The sequence below is a fragment of the Papio anubis genome, chromosome 9 (genome assembly GCF_008728515.1).
Source record: "Papio anubis isolate 15944 chromosome 9, Panubis1.0, whole genome shotgun sequence".
NCBI lineage: Eukaryota > Metazoa > Chordata > Mammalia > Primates > Cercopithecidae > Papio > Papio anubis.
The window spans coordinates 34,019,747-34,038,319 of record NC_044984.1 but is presented as its reverse complement, the minus strand read 5'-3'; the positions used below and the strand labels follow the sequence as shown (position 1 = coordinate 34,038,319).

Sequence of the window (18,573 nt, the reverse complement as noted above, 5' to 3'; positions counted from 1 at the left end):
ACTGAGAGATGACAGTATTTCAGTATATGACAAATCAATATGGTAGAACATGAATATTATTTATAAATGAATATATATATGTTGTGGGAATATGCTTAAACATGTTACTGTGACAGAACATAATGGTCAAATAGGTTCAGAAACCACTGGTGAAGAGTTAGCAAAAAAGACGAGTCAAGGGCATCAAGACATTAAGATAAATAAATGTCCTTGCTTTTTTATTTTTCCATACTATTACCACTGGAAATAAAGAGAAAAAAAAATCTAAAACAATAATAATAGCAAATAGCACTTTGGTAGCAGAATTTATTGGATTGAGTATCTACCTCTTACAGAGCAGAGGAAAAGTATCCTCTTGGATAAGTATCTAATTTTAAGATGGATTTTACTCTTGTTCATGATTTTGGGGGATTGTTAAGTATCTCATTGAAATTAAGAAAGTCATCTCATATGCTGAAATTGATTCATTATAATTCAATTTATTTAAACTTTTCAACTGAATAAGCATTAGGTAATTACATTAGAGTTTTAAAAAAGATTTGGCCAAGAATTTTTAGGTCCTATTTTTTGAGAGTTTTTTTTTGGCATTTATTTTATTTTTTTCTTTTCTGATTATTTCTCCAGAATAAGACCACAGCTTGCCAAAGAGAAGATTGAAGGATGCCATATTTGTACATCTGTCACACCGGGAGAGCCTCAGGTCTTCCTAGGGAAAGACAAGGCTTTTACTTTTGACTATGTATTTGACATTGACTCCCAGCAAGAGCAGATCTACATTCAATGTATAGAAAAACTAATTGAAGGTTGCTTCGAAGGATACAATGCTACAGTTTTTGCTTATGGACAAGTAAGTGCCATATTATTTTCATAGGAGTTGAAACTTTTCAGAAATGTTAATTCAGTTGCGCTTTCATTTTTCTTTCTTAAGGTTATGTTAAGGTTGAACACTAATCTTTCTCTGTTCTTTTGTTTAGACTGGAGCTGGTAAAACATACACAATGGGAACAGGATTTGATGTTAACATTGTTGAGGAAGAACAGGGTATTATTTCTCGAGCTGTTAAACATCTTTTTAAGAGTATTGAAGAAAAAAAACACATAGCAATTAAAAATGGGCTTCCTCCTCCAGATTTTAAAGTGAATGCCCAATTCTTAGAGGTAATAATCCAATTTTGGCATTAATTTCTTTTAAAGTTTGTTTTTATAGACCATAAGTGTTCATGATTTTATACTGTTGGCTTCTAGTACAGTGCTTTGAAGATAGTACTCAATAAATGTTGTTTGAGTAAATTAACATTAGATAATAGAAATGTTTTCCTTACTTGTAGGAAGTGATGTTTGAGTTTAAGATTATAAACACTTGACCAGTGTCCATAGAATAAAATAACAATTAATATTGTTTATTTAAGAACCCCCCCTTTTTTTTTTGGAGATAGAGTCTCATTCTGTCACCCAGGCTGGAGTGTAATGGCACCATTTCGGCTTACTGCAGCCTCTGCCTCCTGGGTTCAAGCGATTCTTGTGCCTCAGCCTCCTGAGTAGCTGGGACTACAGGCATGCGCCACCACACTCGACCAAATTTTTGTAATTTTAGTAGAGATGGGGTTTTGCCATGTTGCCCAGGCTGGTCTTGAACTCCTGGCCTCAAGCAATTCACCTGCCTCTGCCTCCCAAAGTGCTGGGATTACAGGTGTAAGTACTTATTTTTATCAATAGATAAAGGTTAATTACTGTTGTAATTTAGACAGGCTTACAAAGTGGTGGGAACTTAATGACTAAGGCCAAAAGTAGGGGAAGTATGTGAGAAATAATAGGTCTCAGATTGTAGCACTTATCTGGCTGAAGAAATTATTATCCTTGCATAGGTAGACAGATGTTTTGATATAATGTCCAAAGGTGGTGGTGGCTTTGGATTAATTTAGGCTGTCTAGTGTGATAGAAGGAAAGTAACACTAAGAGGACATCTAGGATTTGAGCCAATATTGCACTTCGGTGGACAGTGGCATAATTCTGGGTTCTTGGTGCAAAGAGAATTTAGTCTAAATTACCTGATCCATGAGCTAATCATTTTCATCATTGATGAAACATTTTACTCAGCATTGTGTAGCACAAAATAGAAAAATTAATATCAGTTTTTTTTTCTGCTGGTTTTAATGGACATTCTTATTTAGTAAAAACCAACGAGAATATAACTGTGTGTTCCCAAGGAAAGTAAATGATGGTAGAAAAAGAAAAGAAACAGTGTTATTCCATCTTCCCTTTCACCCTCCAAAATGATATTAGGCATTGTAACTTTAAAACATATTGATAGAAAAACAGGTGTGTGTATCCTCTTTTAAGGAGGTATCTGGGTTTTTTCAGCCTCTATTGATACAGGAACACTAATACTGTTGCTGACCTTGCAAACATGCTAAGTGTTAATTTTTCAACTCGTTAAGAAAGGTTTCAGGGCAATAGGAAATATGTTTTTAGCTCAAGTAGTAAAAATTCTTTAAATATTCTGAAGCTTAAGATTTGTCTACATTTGGCACGTGTTTCTAGGGTTTGCTTGTATTTGTAAATATTTAATTATCTCTTGCAAAGGATTATTAGATCATTTTAGCTAGTCCTCAACCCGTTTGTCATGATTAAGTCACTTACTGTTTTTACTCTTGTAAATAAATCTGGCATTTGCTTATAATTGTTGTAATAATAGCCTCATTCATTTTTATGTGTTATTTTGAAAAAAATATATGTCATTTTGAAGTACTTCAAAAATCTGTATGAAGGAAAACATTATGTAATGTGTTGTTATGACAACTACCCAGACGATTTCTGCTAAAATTAGATTTCTAATATTTTTTGATAGCTCTATAATGAAGAGGTCCTTGACTTATTTGATACCACTCGTGATATTGATGCAAAAAATAAAAAATCAAATATAAGAATTCATGAAGATTCAACTGGAGGAATTTATACTGTGGGCGTTACAACACGTACTGTGAATACAGAATCAGAGGTAATATTTATATTGTAGTTAAAACAGAGCATAGCTGGCTTTGTTTAAATAGTGAGCTTTGCTGATAGTCTCCTTAAGATCAAGATATGAAATTTATATCCTGAAGCATGACATGGAATTAAAATCTTGTCTTCTTTCCTCACATTTTAAAAATCAGAATATTAGTATAAAAATATCAGGGTTATGATAAAGTCAGCATAGTTGTCACAGCATCAAAAGAATCTAAGAAAATTTATGAATATTTTTCATTCACAGCTAGAGAAAGAGGGTTAGACAATTGATGGTGAAGGATGAGACCACAATCCTTTTGTACTTTTTGCTTTAACCTATGTAGAACTGTATCATGGCTCCTAGAGGGAGATTGTTGAGAAAAATTACAAAAAATAATTTTAATGGAAGATAGAGAAGAGCCTGAATAAGTCAAGTTATTGCTCAGTTTGTACCAGAGTGTTCTACTGTAACAGTTTTGGAATGGAAGCTGCAAATGTCAGCAAATGGCAAACAATGGAATCTCAGTGTTTTCTTCTATTTAAAAAATAATACACTATTATACTGAGAAATTCATCTCAAAAAGTGCCTGTAACTAAACTAATAATGTGAAATTCCACATCTTTTATATCCCTTAACATGGTGGGTTTTAGCCATTACCTCAGACTTTGGATTGTATAGTATGCTGTTTATTGTTCAAGTAAAGTCCTTTGTTTCTTCCGCTTTTTCAGATGATGCAGTGTTTGAAGTTGGGTGCTTTATCCCGGACAACTGCCAGTACCCAGATGAATGTGCAGAGCTCTCGTTCACATGCCATTTTTACCATTCATGTGTGTCAAACCAGAATGTGTCCCCAAATTGATGCTGTGAGTTATCAATTCTAATTTCTTAAACTTTCAATTTTTATCTCCCTAAAACCACATGAATTCTGTGAGAATATATTTAAGCCAAATTCAGTTAATTTAGTCATTCCTTTTTCTGATTTCCTCTTCTGATCCTAGTTAAGTTGAAGTTGGTCAGCCATGTCAGATTTTGAAATAAAAAATTGTATACATGTCTGAAAAACCAAAAAGGATGCTATGGCCATATGTTGGATGTCATCACCTGAGACCCTTTGCTTTTGAGGATTATATGCTGTAGTTTTCCCTTCATTAGCATAAGCAAAGCCTCAGTTGATAATAGTTGAGTTCTGAACATCCAGGCTTTTTCTGCCTTTAAATTTCTAATTGCCAGCAGACATTTTTTGAATTTATTATTTATTTGGCTTTATGCCTATTTATTTGGTTGTGCCTATATGTGTACGTGGGATGAGCTCAAGGTAGAGTAGGAGGATATTTAATGTTACATTAATAAAATATTTTCAATTATTTTTCTTAATTTCAGGACAGTGCAACTGATAATAAAATTATTTCTGAATCAGCACAGATGAATGAATTTGAAACCCTGACTGCAAAGTTCCATTTTGTTGATCTCGCAGGGTCAGAAAGATTGAAGCGTACTGGAGCTACAGGCGAGAGGGCAAAAGAAGGCATTTCTATCAACTGTGGACTTGTAAGATTAAGGCTTTGTGCTGAGAATATATCAGAGCTTTTCTATTGTCCTTTTGTCTTTTGTAATTTATAATATCCATATGGAAATCCTTCAGACACTGAACTGAGAAATGAAAATTATAGAACAGTTGTTAGTAATGCACTGAATCTCTGATCTCCTCACGCTTTTTTCTCTTTTTTATATTACAGATTTTCTTCATGTGTATAAATTTAGTTGTACTAAAATTTGTATGTGCATAAAATTATAGATATACAAATTATTTGAAAAATTCTTTCCACATTTAACAATATATTGTCAAAATCAATTTATTTATTTATTTTTATCTTTTATTTTTTTTAAATAGGGTCTCACTGTGTCACCTACTCTGGAATACAGTGGTGCGATCATGGCTCACTGTAGCCTTGACTTCACGGGCTCACTTCAGTCTCCCTAGTAGCTGGGACCACAGGCCAGCACCACCACACCCAGATAATTCTTGTATTTTTTGTAGAGATAGGGTTTTGCCACATTGCCCAGGCTGGTCTCAAACTTCTGGGCTCATGCGATTCACTCACCTCAGCCTCCCAAAAGGGCTGGGATTACAGGCGTGAGCCACTGCGCTTGGCCCAAGATTTAATATTAAGTTATTTCATGGGTGAAGACCTTCAAAGTAGCCTTTTGATAATATTTTATGACAGTCATTTTATTGACTTTGGAAATTATAATTTTTTTTGGTAATGATTTTTTAAAAGTGATACTTTTTCTAGGTTATATTAAAAATTAACTTTAATACCGTGCCACTTAATGGCATTTTGATTGGAAAACCCCTTGTGATTTAGTGAGCATAAAGCTTCATTATATGGAAGGAAATATTTTAGAGCAAAGTTTTATGCATTAAAATGTTCTTATTATCTTCATTACAAAACTGGAAATTTGTGCCTGCACAAATGTAATGACATCCCTAAATTTCTGTGACGCCAGTAGCATCAGAGTTGTAACTACCCAATGGATTCTTTTTGCCCGCTGCCCAGATAGAGCTGATTTATCAAGATGGGTGAATTGCGATAGAGAAAAAGTTTAATGCACACAGAGCCAGCTAAATGGAAGACTGGAGTTTTATTACTCAAATTAGTCTTTCCAAAAATTCAGAGACTGCGGTTTTTAAAGTATAATTTGGTGAATGAGGGGGCTAAGGGAGTGGGGAGTGGAGGTGAAGTCATAGGGTGTCTCAGTGGGTTCTTCTTGCTGTCTTCTGTTCCTGGGTGGGATTACAGAACTGGTTGAGCTAGATTACCAGTCTGCATGGTGCCAGCTGGTGCATCAGAATGCAGGGTCTGAAAAAATATCCAAACACCAATCTTAGGTTTTACAATAGTAATCTTATCCATAGGAGCAATTGGGGAGGTTAGGAATCTCGTGGCCTCTGGCTGCATGACTCTTAAATCATAATTTCTAATAATCTTGTGGCCAATTTGTTAGTTTTACAAAGGCTTGCTGGTCCCCAGGGAAGAAGAAGGGTTGTTTCAGGAAAAGGCTGTTATCATCTTTTCAAAATTCTTTAAACTATAAACTAAATTCCTCCTTTAGTTAGCTCAGCATAGGGATGAACAAGGGCAGTTTAGAAATTAAAGGCAAGATGGAGTGGATTAAGTCGGATCTCCCTCACTGTCATGCTTTTCTCACTGATACGAATTTTGCAAAGGCAGTTTCAGAGTGTGTGGTGTCTGCTTTCCTCCCATTAATCAGCCCCCAATATTTGCTCCTATATGATTATGACCCTTTTATGGGGAAATTATCAACCAAGGCTGATTAGAGAGAGCCAGACTTTCCAACTCCAATACTCATCTTGATGGTCCAACCATGTGGATGAATGTTGTGTAAAACGGCGTGCCTGGATTCTGGACTTTGTGTATTGTTTTGACTTTCTTAGGAGATACAATCATGGTGGTATTTACATTTATGTTGTCAGGAAAAGACAAAAGCCATTGCTTTGTTTTCCTCTTTAGGCTCTTGAAGCATGTTGAGACATATCTAGTAGAGTTTCAGTATTACCATTGCTTATGATGGTAGCCGCTCTGAAAAGGGGGAATGACGACAAAGTGTGATCCTGTTGCCACTCCCTGCATGATCTATTTTTCCTAACAAAGTTATGATTATAGATGTTTGCATTACTGATGGCTAGTGTGAGCAACATTTTGGATAATGTTTATCTTGTAGGTGATAATTCAGTGACAGTAGGAAAAACAGCAGGGTCGCAGGAGGAGTGACTACAGAGTTCTGTAATTTGACTAGTTTTTAAATAATTGGATGCTAACACATATATTATTGTATTTATTTATTTATTTATTTATTTGTTGAGGCGGGGTCTCACTCTGTTGCCCAGGCTGGAGTGCAGTGTTGTGATCCCAGCTCACTGCAACATCCACGTCCCAGGTTCAAGCTATTCTCCTGCCTCAACCTCCCAAGTACCTGGGACTACAGGCACACACCACCACGCCTAGTTGATTTTTGTATTTTCAGTAGAGATGGGGTTTCCCCATGTTGGTCAGGCTGGTCTCGAACTCCTGACCTCAGATGATCCACCCACCTTGGCCTCCCCAAGTGCTGGGATTATAGGAGTGAGCCACCGTACCCAGCCCATCTTATTGTATTTCTAAGGATAGATATACTTGCATAGGAATACCTTGTTCAGAGAAATAATACTGATTTTTTTGCTGTGATTAAAGAAGATTTTCTTTTCCCATGGGAACTGTATTGCAAAATGAAAATTCACATCAAACTGTTAAACTAACTAAACATTTTATTTTTTCATTGAGTTGAGGAGAATAATTTGTAACATGAATGGACAATTTTCTGGGGACATAACCTGATGCTGTGATAATTCTAGGGATAACTAAAGTTGTCAATCTTATTTATATTTCAAAGAATTAGTACTTACTACTATAGTACTAATATACACATAAGGTATTATATATAGTACTAATATTTATGTAGCAAATTTTCAGTGGCATTGATTACAAATGTAAAACAAAACCAAACAAATATTCTTAATTATATTATGTCTCTATATTATTCTCTGTAAGCTTTCTTTATTTAAAAATGTTATAATTAATAAATTTGTATCATTTTGCCGTCTTTCTTTCTCTTTCTTTTAGTTGGCGCTTGGCAATGTCATTAGTGCCTTGGGAGACAAAAGCAAGAGGGCCACACATGTCCCCTACAGAGATTCCAAGCTAACGAGACTACTACAGGATTCCCTTGGGGGTAATAGGTATGCGTAGATGATTATCCTTTACTCAGAGTTTTGATTATTCATTATTAAGTAGCTTGTAATTATAAAGCAAACTAATAGGATGAGGAACTAATCCTTATACTGTTAAGAATCTGAAATGTGTGAATAATTTTGTATGTTATTTCACATAATCCTTCTAGCATCCCTTGAGGTGTAGGTATTATTATTCTATTTTCTAGATAAGGAAAATGAAATCTAGAGAGGTTAAGTAATTTATTCAAGGTCACTTAGCTTATATATGAAGTCAATAGTATGTGGACTTTCTCTCTTATCATAGCTTCTGCTTTAAGTACTTAGCACAGAGTAGATACCTAATATAATTTTGTTGAAAAAGTAAATACTGTTTTCTAAGTAATTACAAGGTAATTTAAATATTATTGGTACTTCTTTTTTTTTTTTTACAAAATCTTCTAAAAATTCAAATTTTTTCTATATGTAGAAAAATCTTCTTAATGTCCACTGAATGAAATACAGAGTATTGTCTGGTTATTAACTTTGCCAGTATCACTGACATTCTTCTTTCTCATATCTTGCATCATTCTAATATGTTTTTTCAGCTCTTTTGTTTTTGGCGGGGGAGTGGGTAATGTATTCCCTTCTGTAAACGTGTTGGCTTTACAAATGGAAACATTTTTGGCATTTAAATTCAATCATAGCACAATTCAACAAGTTACCAACAACCACAGTGAATCTATTTTACAGTGTTTGCAATAATGTAACATCGTATTTACTGAAAAGATGCTATACAAGAAATCTAGTATTTAAACTTACAAGATTTCTTTTTGAACAACTGTGTTAGTTCGTTCTTGCACTGCCATAAATACCTGAGACTGGGTAATTTATACAGAAAAGAGGTTTAATTGGCTCACAGTTCTATAGGCTCTACAGGAAGCATGATTCTGGCATCTGCTTGGCTTCTAGGGAGGCCACAGGAAACTTACAGTCATGGTGGAAGGCAAAGGGAGAGTGATCACTTCACAGGACTGGAGCAGGAGGAAGAAGAGGGAGGTGCCACACACTTTTAAACAACCAGATCCTCTGAGAACTCTATCATGAGAACAGTTCCAAGAGGGAAATTTGCCCCCAACCTCTAATCACCTCCCGCAAGGCCTCACCTCCAACATCGGGGATTATAATTTGACATGAGATTTGTGCAAGGGCACAGATCCACACCGTATCAACAACTATTATCCAAATAATTTTGGATAGTATTAAATCCTTTTAAGTTTATAATCCATTTGGTTTAGAAATAAAGTTCTGTTTTGGCCGGCTGTGGTGGCTCACACCTGTAATCCCAGCACTTTGGGAGGCCGAGGCTGATAGATCACGAGGTCAGGATATTGAGACCATCCTAGCCAACACGGTGAAACCCCGTCTCTACTAAAAATGTAAAAAATTAGCTGGGCATAGTGGCAGGCGCCTGTAGTCCCAGCTACTCAGGAGACTGAGGCAGGAGAATGGCATGAATCCAGGAGGCAGAGCTTGCAGTGAGCCGAGATGGCACCACTGTACTCCAGCCTGGGCAACAGAGCGAGACTCTGTCTCAAAGAAAAAAGAAATAAAGTTCTGTTTTGTAGAATACAACATTGTCATTTTTATGTTTCTTCCTTTTATATAATATTGGCATTTTTCTTAACTCATGTCTCTTCCAGCACATCCTATGTATGAATGCAGTTTTCTTTCCACTATAATGTATTTCTTGCTTGTGTTCTACATTTTCAGTATCAAGAGGGGTCTTATTATAACAGAATAAAAATTTTCATTTTTTCAGCCAAGTGTAAATTTTTTCAAGTTTTCTAAATTGTAGCTTTTTCCTATATTTATTTCTTAACTATAAAACAAAGCAGAGATGATAAATGTCCTCCCCTTACAAGTTTAACTCTTGAAAACTTCAATACTTTTGAGAGTTTGCTTACCTTGCAAGTGGTCTAAAATCTTTTCACTGTGGGTCTTGAATTTCTGTTGAGTTTTAGGTACAGTTAAATAGTCTCATGTTCCTCACCCATTTCCTTAATGGGTAGTAATCTCTCAAGGGAGATGACCCCTTCTAATTCCTTTCTTCGTGTGCCTCAATTTTTGCTTAAAATTTTAGGATTGCATTCCTAGTGCAAAAGCACTGTACTTTGTGTAAGCCTTGGAAAGCAAAATATCTTCATTTTTTGAAGTTTATACAAATTAATCTTAAAAGAAAAATTAGATATTTTTGAAAATAAGCTCCATATGTTTACGTGCATAATTTAGTGTCTTTTAAAAAAGTCGAGCTGGCTTTTTTACGTTTACAGTGTTTAATAAACATCATAACCAGTTTATGGCAAAAATTCTGGAAAATACAGAAAAGTATAAAGCATGAATAAAAATCAGTTATATTTCTGGCTGGGCATGGTGGCTCACACCTGTAATCCCAGTACTTTGAGGTCTAGGTGGGCGGATCACCTGAGGTTAGGAGTTCAAGACCAGCCTGGCCGACATGGCAAAACCCCATCTCTACTAACAAAAACACAAAAATTAGCTGGGCATGGTGGTGGGCACCTGTAGTCCCAGCTACTTGGGAGGCTGAGGCAGGAGAATCACTTGAACCGAGGAGATGGAGGTTGCAGTGAGCTGAGATTGTGCCACTGCACTCCAGTCTGGGTGACAGAGTGAGACTCCATCTCAAAAAAAAAAAAAATTCTAATACCTAGAAGTAACTACTGCTAACATTGTGATGCATTTTCTTCCAGATGTATAGTATAACTTAATTTATAGGAAAATAAAATATAATAAAATATTTAAGTGATATAGTTAACTTTAAAACAGAATTGTGGTTTTTGTGTGAACTTTTAAAATAAATAGCTTTAATATTTTCTTTGAGTTTTTCATAAACAGAATCATTGGTGAAATTTATATATTTTGGATTTTGTTTAATATATGACATTTTCCCTATACAGTTGATCCTTGCCAGTTCCTCTCATTCCTGACTTTCACTATTCTTCTTAAGCCCTTGATCCCAGCACTTCTCAAAATATTTGTTAAAGGCGAGTCCTTCCCTTCTTTCTAATTTGTGGTAGGTTAATATTTTGCATGACCATACAGAGCTTGCCCCATTTGTGACTCACCATGGGAGTTTGAAAACACTTGAACTGATCTACATTCAATGAGAGGAGGTCATTGATTACAGGAAGTTCCAGTGTTGTGGAAGTTTCTAAAGTGCTTACTTGCAATTTCTGCACTACTTTACACATTTTTTGTAAAGAAATGAGAAATAGATGTATGTATCTGTGTGGATCAAAGAAGGCTAATATAAATTTATTTTCCCCAATTTTACGTAAGTAAAAATAATCTGCAGACCGGTGCTAGACTGGGGACCACACTTCAAATTTCCCTATTCTCTAATCAGCATCCATAATCCTCACACTTACTGAATTATCTTATTCTCTTTATCAAAAGAGAAAACTAAAATGGCATGAATTATTTTAACTTTCTGACCCCCAGTAAATATTATATACACATGACACACACCACAAACAATTGTTAATGATCTAATACTGGTTCAAGTATTGTGTTATATGTTTAGAAGTACACTGATAAATAAAACTTGATAATCCCTGTCCTTTAGGAATTTAAAGTCTAAGAGTTTTGGGGTCTAGAAAATTTCAATATAATAATAATATAATGAATGCAAAAGAGATATGCAAAAGGTGTGAGGAGGCAGAAAGGGTACAGACAAACTGAGGATTTGGTTCTTGGATTAGGTGATACCTTAGTTGATTGTTGAATAATAGTAACAGTAAGGGTAAGCAAGAGTTGTAGGGAAAAGGTATGGAGTGGGACAAGGGGTACCTACGAGTACTGTGTTGAGATTATTGTAGAAAGAAAAGATTGGAAGCAGGAGACTAGGAGGCTAAGATTATGATTGATAGGCGTTGATTTTTCTACCAGGATAAGTAGACTGCTCCTTAATTGCAGTTCCTGCACATTTTTTAGTTAGTTTGTGAGTGTCTATTAGAATCTCCATGTCTGCTTTATTGACAAACATACTAATTGGGGCATACTTAGCATTTCACTATCCTAAACTTTGGCTAAATCAATTTAGCATGACCATAAAGTAATGTTTCCCACTTTTCCTGTGTAATCTGGCCAGAAACTGGAACTCTGATCATTCAGTCACAAATGACAGTTTATATAATGAAACACAAGAATATACTAAGTTCTCGTCTTGTTCCAGTGTGATTCGATTTTGTGTACAATTCTTTGCTGACATCAAAAGTCAGCATACAGGTGATTACGAATAAGTTTTTAAAATACTGAAAGAATAAATGAATAATGAAAGAAGTGGTTTTTTTATTTTCAATATAATATATTGTAGTCAGTTTAATTTTAGAATTACTGCGTGCACTGCTTCAAATCTTTTTAGCAAAGAGGTAAGAAATAAATATATGTGCTTATACTTTCTCAAGGTCAAAGGTGAGTAATATCAATGTATTTCCCCAAAGTAAACAAAATCTTTTTCTTTAAGATAGTCTTAAAGTACAGGGGCTTTTAAATTTGCTCAATATTTTGGTATCTTGAAGAGAAGATACTATTCAAATGTCAGGAGTTTAAAAATGATTATTTTAGCATTTTAGGTGCTTTTATCTGTAAGCCTAACTATTATTTGTAACTTTCAGCCAAACAATCATGATAGCATGTGTCAGCCCTTCAGACAGAGACTTTATGGAAACGTTAAACACCCTGAAATATGCCAATCGAGCTAGAAATATCAAGAATAAGGTGATGGTCAATCAGGACAGAGCTAGTCAGCAAATCAATGCACTTCGTAGTGAAATCACACGACTTCAGATGGAGCTCATGGAGTACAAAACAGTAAGCTAATGAGTTTGACTGCATTTTGTGATACATCTAAGGCTGGCACTTTCTGAACACAATAATGCCTTACCCATATGTGTCTCTGGAATCTCTTGGTTGTCATAATAGTGTCCTCCTTCCTTTTGGAGGTAGGAGTCTCTAGTTTTCCTTGTGGGCAGTCTTTAACTATGTTCAGTCTAACCTAACAACTGTTTGTTCAAAAGCTTTCCTACCCTTTTTTTTTTTTTTTTTTTTTTTTGAGATGGAGTCTCCCTCTATCACCCAGGCTGGAGTGCAGTGGTGTGATCTCAGCTCACTGCAACTTCCTCCTCCCAGGTTCAAATGATTCTCCTGCCTCAGCCTCTTGAGTAGCTGGGATTATAGGCACCCGCCACCACACCTGGCTGATTTTTGTATTTTTAGTAGAGATGGAGTTTCACCACGTTGGCCAGGCTGGTCTTGAACTCCTGACCTCAGGTGATCTGTCCACTTTGGTCTCCCAAAGTGCTGGGATTACAAGTATGAGCCACTGCACCTGGCTAATCAATTTCTTTAGTAACAAATACATTGTGAAGTGTTCTGCTAGAGGGGAAAGGATTTCTTTTGCGTTGGGGTTGGTAAGATAAAAGTGCTCTTGGTTGGAGAACGTATAGTTATAGAGTATCCTTAAGCAAAACTCTTGTGTTTTTGACTCCTCAAGCAACAAGGACATTGTTTTCCTTTACTAGGGTAAAAGAATAATTGACGAAGAGGGTGTGGAAAGCATCAATGACATGTTCCATGAGAATGCTATGCTACAGACTGAAAATAATAACCTGCGTGTAAGAATTAAAGCCATGCAAGAGACAGTTGATGCACTGAGGTCCAGAATTACACAGCTTGTTAGTGATCAGGCCAACCACGTTCTTGCCAGAGCAGGTATGCGCGTAGGGTGGGATAAGTGAGGGATTAACTTCTGGAGGGTAGGGAACATTCTTTGTGTTCACTAATTACCTAGCATAGTTGAAATAGAAATGCTAGTCTCTGTGTATACAGTCTGTGGTTTTAAGCTAAATACCTAATTTCAAAAAATAATAAATTCTTATATAAACAAAATATTCCCTTTATAATAATACTATCTTATGGTCTGCCCATCTAATAAAGGGTAGAAAATTTGCTGTAAGCATTGTGTTTTAAAAAATTACTGTTTTGTTTCCCGACTTTTTTTTCTTCTGTTTTGTTGAAGTCTTAATTTAAAGGAAAATTTTTATTTCATATTTTGTCTTTCAGGTGAAGGAAATGAGGAGATTAGTAATATGATTCATAGTTATATAAAAGAAATCGAAGATCTCAGGTATAGTTCATGTTCTGTAACATATAATGCATATGGTTTTTTGAATTTTGCAATGTTATAATATTTCTGTTTGTTGAGCTTATTGTTTGGCAGTTGTCCATGGTGATATTTCAACCCTTTGGTTAGGTTAACTTTAGGAGACTTGTTACTTACCTTTCCCTTGATGTCATATTCCAAGCTCCTTTCCTCCCCTCTCTTCCCGTATTATTCTCCTACTCTTACTGCTATATCCCAAAATTGGGTGCTTACCTAACTTGACATATGAAACAGGCAAAATTTATGTTGCTGAAGTTATCTTTGATGCCTTTCCTTCATATGCCTCTTTCCCCATCACTTGGGAATAGATCAATATCTACACGTCATCTCCAATTTTTTGAATCTCCTGTTCTCTTTTATATCTTTGGCTATTCCTGCATGTAAATCATGGCATACCTACTAATTTGCCTGCCCCTCTGTGGTACATCTATTCACATTTCATACAATATGCCACACATACTTGCATATGTCAATACCATGACTGGGGCTGGGGGCAAGCATGACATAAAGAGTTCACACTCTAGGTTGGGCAGCATACATAAATCATCACATGTAGTAAACAGAATGACAGAATTTAGTTAAAGGATGCCCATGCCTGGTGTAGGAATGTGGAGGGGAGTAGACTTGGGGAATAGGGTTGGGAAAGAAGGTTAAGTCAATAATATTTTCAGGTTCCATGGTTTGCTGTGATGACTGAGCTATATTTTTCTTGAAGGAAAACTCCAGTCAGCTCCATGGCAGAGCATCTAAGTAGTTCAAATCTCACTTCTGCTAACTATTTGTAGAACATAAGCAAATGGGAGGAGATCGTCTTTCACAGTTACCCTGTCTTGTATTTGTGTTCTCTTTCTCTTCCTCTGGCTGTTCTAGAGGTTCTCAAACTGTGGCAAGTACTATCGCCACTCTTTCTGGCTACACAAGGCACATTGGATCTCTTAAATGTTTCAAAAAGCAAAAACAAATGAAAACACATGCCGATGTGGCAATATAGTTATTCAAGTATAATTTTATTCTGTGTGTGTATATGTGTACATATATATTATATATGTTATGCATAGTACATATATATATATTTTTTCATGCTTCACGTTTTTGACAGAGACCTTTGGGCACTACATCCTAGTTCTGCTCAGCAGCCAACCTGGACTTGCAGTTTCTACCCCTTGTTGGCAGTACTGTTCCCCGCCTACTGCTAAAACTTTGTTCTCTGACCAGTCTTTCCTGATTTTGTTGACCCCATTTTACCACTCCTTGAGACACAACTGATAGCTCTGTTTTTTAATTCTTGAAGATCCTCTTCCTGCTCCTAGGCTGCTTCTCTTATCGCTTTTATTTCTTTGGCACTTGCCAATTGTTAAAGCGGATTGCCTATTCCAGTTCTTAGTCTCTCTTTCCTTTCCTCCGCTCTGTATTCTAAGGTTGTACCTCGGCTTTTTGTCACTGTTAGGCAAATTGCTTGACTAATGTCCTTATTTCCTAGAAAACTGCCAGAACCACTTCCACTCCTTCTAGTGGCTAAAAGTAGCATCTAATATCTTCCTTCTTCTAAGTCTTGAGTTAAGACTATTCCTTCCTTAAGCCATTTAGAGAACAGAGATGACTCATGGGCCCTGAGTTCAATCGCTGATCAAATCTTTCCTGGTGTAGGTTAATACCTTGTTCCAGATCCTCAACTTGTCTCCCTGTAGGCCATACAAAAAGTAGATTCTGTTAATGTACCCTGGAGTTTGTGGAGGTAATCCCTAAAAGGCCTTTATTAGCACTAGGATCAAAGAGTCATTGGATATGCCCCTACCAAATGCAGACTTTTAACATTAGGTGAAAAACGTAAATTTTAAAATAAAATACCCACATTATTTATTACATAATAATAAAGGAGCCCATTAAAATATAGATCATTATTGTTAGCTGATTTATTATATTTTCATTCATTCTTAGCATTCCTTATTAAGTACCCAGGCTTTGTGCTAGAAATTAAAAATATAGAAAAGTGTAATATATTGTTTGTACTTTTCTACTGTTTGATAATCATGAATTTTAACTTTGAGTTTTTATGTGAATTTTCTCTAAAACAATTTTGAAGTCATTTAATTAACCTAGAAGTTTGTACACAGCTATTTAACCATCTAAAAATACTGTAATTATTCTGCTCACATATGGTATCACATTTATACTAAAACAATTTCATTAAAGAATGTGTAGGACCAGGTAGGGTGGATCATGCCTGTAATCCCAACACTTTGGGAGGCTGAGGTGGGAGGATCACTTGAGGCTGGGAGCTTGAGACCAGCCTGGGCAACATAGTGAGACCCCATGTGTCTCAACTATTTCAAGAGTAGAATGAATAATTTTGGTAGGCAATGAAAAAGCACTGAGCTGACTGTGACTTCCAGAGCTTAGTGTTGCAAATAATCTAGCATCTTTCTCTGAAATATTTGAACATATGGCAAAAGTGCTTAGTAATAGAGTGTTGAGAGAGATAGGTTGTATTTTTTTCTTATTTTTCAGTCTCAATCACTATTGTGCCAGACTGACCTTGAAAATCTATTATATGTAAGTAGATAGTTGTATTTTTGATGGTTTAAATAAAATAGAAATAAGGGAATTGGCCTAGAGGACTCTCTGAATCCTTTTAGTCTCAATAATCTAGGTTCTTTTAGGATTTCATTGTTTGATGTCTTCACGTGTTAGGATCCGTGTGTACGTTATTCTGTCATTATTAGGACTGCTTGAGCAAACAAAAGAATTTTTTCAATTCTCAAACTCAAGTTTCCTTGGAGATACTGTCTTTTCCCATGCTATATTCAGGAGCCAGATGTCTGTCAGCCAGTTTGGGGCAAATTTGACAATTTATTCCTTGCACAGTTTTGGAAATGCTGCTATTGTGTGATGAATGAGGAACTGAAACTAAGGGGAGCATGCTGCTTGTGTATTTTTTAAGTTTAAATAATAGGTTTACAAGCAAGGACAACTGATGTCCAACTGGCCAGAATTCAAGTAATCTAATTACCACTGGCATCTGAATATGTAGAATTCTTTTGAGTATTAAGATTATGATTGCAAATGTATAATTATTCAATCAGGAAATTTGAAAAAAAATTTAAACAGTGTTCGTGAGCATTCTTTTGTGATTATTTTTATTATTTTTTGAGAATTTTATTTAGTTTAAAAATCCTTATCCTGTAGCCATGTTGAAATGCATTTTGGAAAACTTTTTAACATGCAGATTAACTCATTTAAAATGTTCCTGCCTTATTGCTAGAGCAGTCATATTCATAGAGACAGAAAGTAGAACGATGGGTGCCAGAGCTGAGATAAAAGGGCTGAGGGGGAAGTTAATATTTAATGGGTAAAGAGTCTCAGTAAGGGAAGATGAAAAATTTCTGGAGATGGATGGTGGCGATGGTTGCAGAACAGTGTAGATTTGGTTAGAGCTACAGAGCTGTACACTTAAGAAATGGTAGTGTGGTATACTTTATGTTATGTATTTTTATCCACAGAGAAAAATACTCCCTATTTAAATATATTTTTATTTGCTAGAGCAAAATTATTAGAAAGTGAAGCAGTGAATGAGAACCTTCGGAAAAACTTGACAAGAGCCACAGCAAGAGCGCCATATTTCAGTGGATCATCAACTTTTTCTCCTACTATACTATCCTCAGACAAAGAAACCATTGAAATTATAGACCTAGCAAAGAAAGATTTAGAGAAGTTGAAAAGAAAAGAAAAGAGGAAGAAAAAAAGGTGGGATTATAAAATCACTGCTAAATGAGTCTCTATTTCCTTTTCAGGGTATTTTAATTTGCAATTATAAAGAGCATACATAGTTTCATGAGTACCTTAGTATATGAAATAAATCACTATGTTCGCTGAAACTACAACTATATTTTTAATGGTTTATCTCTACTTATGTGTAAGAAAAATAGATTTAATTGTAATAATATGGTAATTAATTTTATTTAGACCATGACAATATAAAATTACTATTATAAATTATTTTATTATTTCTTCAAATAGCTGCTTTTGCATTCCATTCATTTTGCTTTTCGGCAAAGCTTGCTGTACCATTACAACTCAGTGTTTTCATTTTTTTCCCCATTTCCTAATACAATTAAGTAATCTCATGGATATTTTCATCCCTGTCTAGATTAGTTTAACTAAAGGCTAAACTAATCCATCAGAATGTCATGTAATGTCATTTGGTCTTTTAAATATTTTCTGCAGGGCTTCTAATTTGATTATGTGAAAATTATTTATGCTATTTCAGGCTTTTTGAATCTTCCAACAAGGAGTTACTCAGCTTTTCACCACTGTTCTAGGCTTTCTCTTTCTTGCATCCTGATAGTTTGTCCCTCTGAAATCAACTGGGTGCAAAGGAGAGGAAGAAAATGAAAATTTAACCACTTGTAATGTGTAAGTGGTTAAATATTCATAAGTTCTTTACATGTTTACACACTGATTCTATTGTGCAGTCAGATTACTTACAGAGACTATATTTTGAGCATGCCAGTCAAATTAAATTTAAACATTTTTGGCTAGATATTCAAAAGGAAGCAAAATCATCTGATTTGCC

At 35.4% G+C, this 18,573-nt stretch overlaps 1 protein-coding gene across 15 annotated transcripts in view; it reads left to right on the top strand.

Moving 5' to 3' along the window:
- Window positions 1–18,573, top strand: part of KIF21A (kinesin family member 21A) — a 156,653-nt gene that overhangs the window by 74,631 nt on the left and 63,449 nt on the right. For all 15 annotated transcript variants that reach the window (XM_003906198.3, XM_003906199.3, XM_009180515.2 and 12 more), the window contains exons 2-11: window positions 625–847; window positions 975–1,157; window positions 2,848–2,997; window positions 3,717–3,851; window positions 4,369–4,536; window positions 7,671–7,786; window positions 12,454–12,649; window positions 13,360–13,549; window positions 13,901–13,964; window positions 17,541–17,744. In XM_003906198.3, coding sequence (XP_003906247.1) covers window positions 625–847; window positions 975–1,157; window positions 2,848–2,997; window positions 3,717–3,851; window positions 4,369–4,536; window positions 7,671–7,786; window positions 12,454–12,649; window positions 13,360–13,549; window positions 13,901–13,964; window positions 17,541–17,744 — 1,629 coding nt within the window. The remainder of the gene's footprint in view (window positions 1–624; window positions 848–974; window positions 1,158–2,847; window positions 2,998–3,716; window positions 3,852–4,368; window positions 4,537–7,670; window positions 7,787–12,453; window positions 12,650–13,359; window positions 13,550–13,900; window positions 13,965–17,540; window positions 17,745–18,573) is intronic.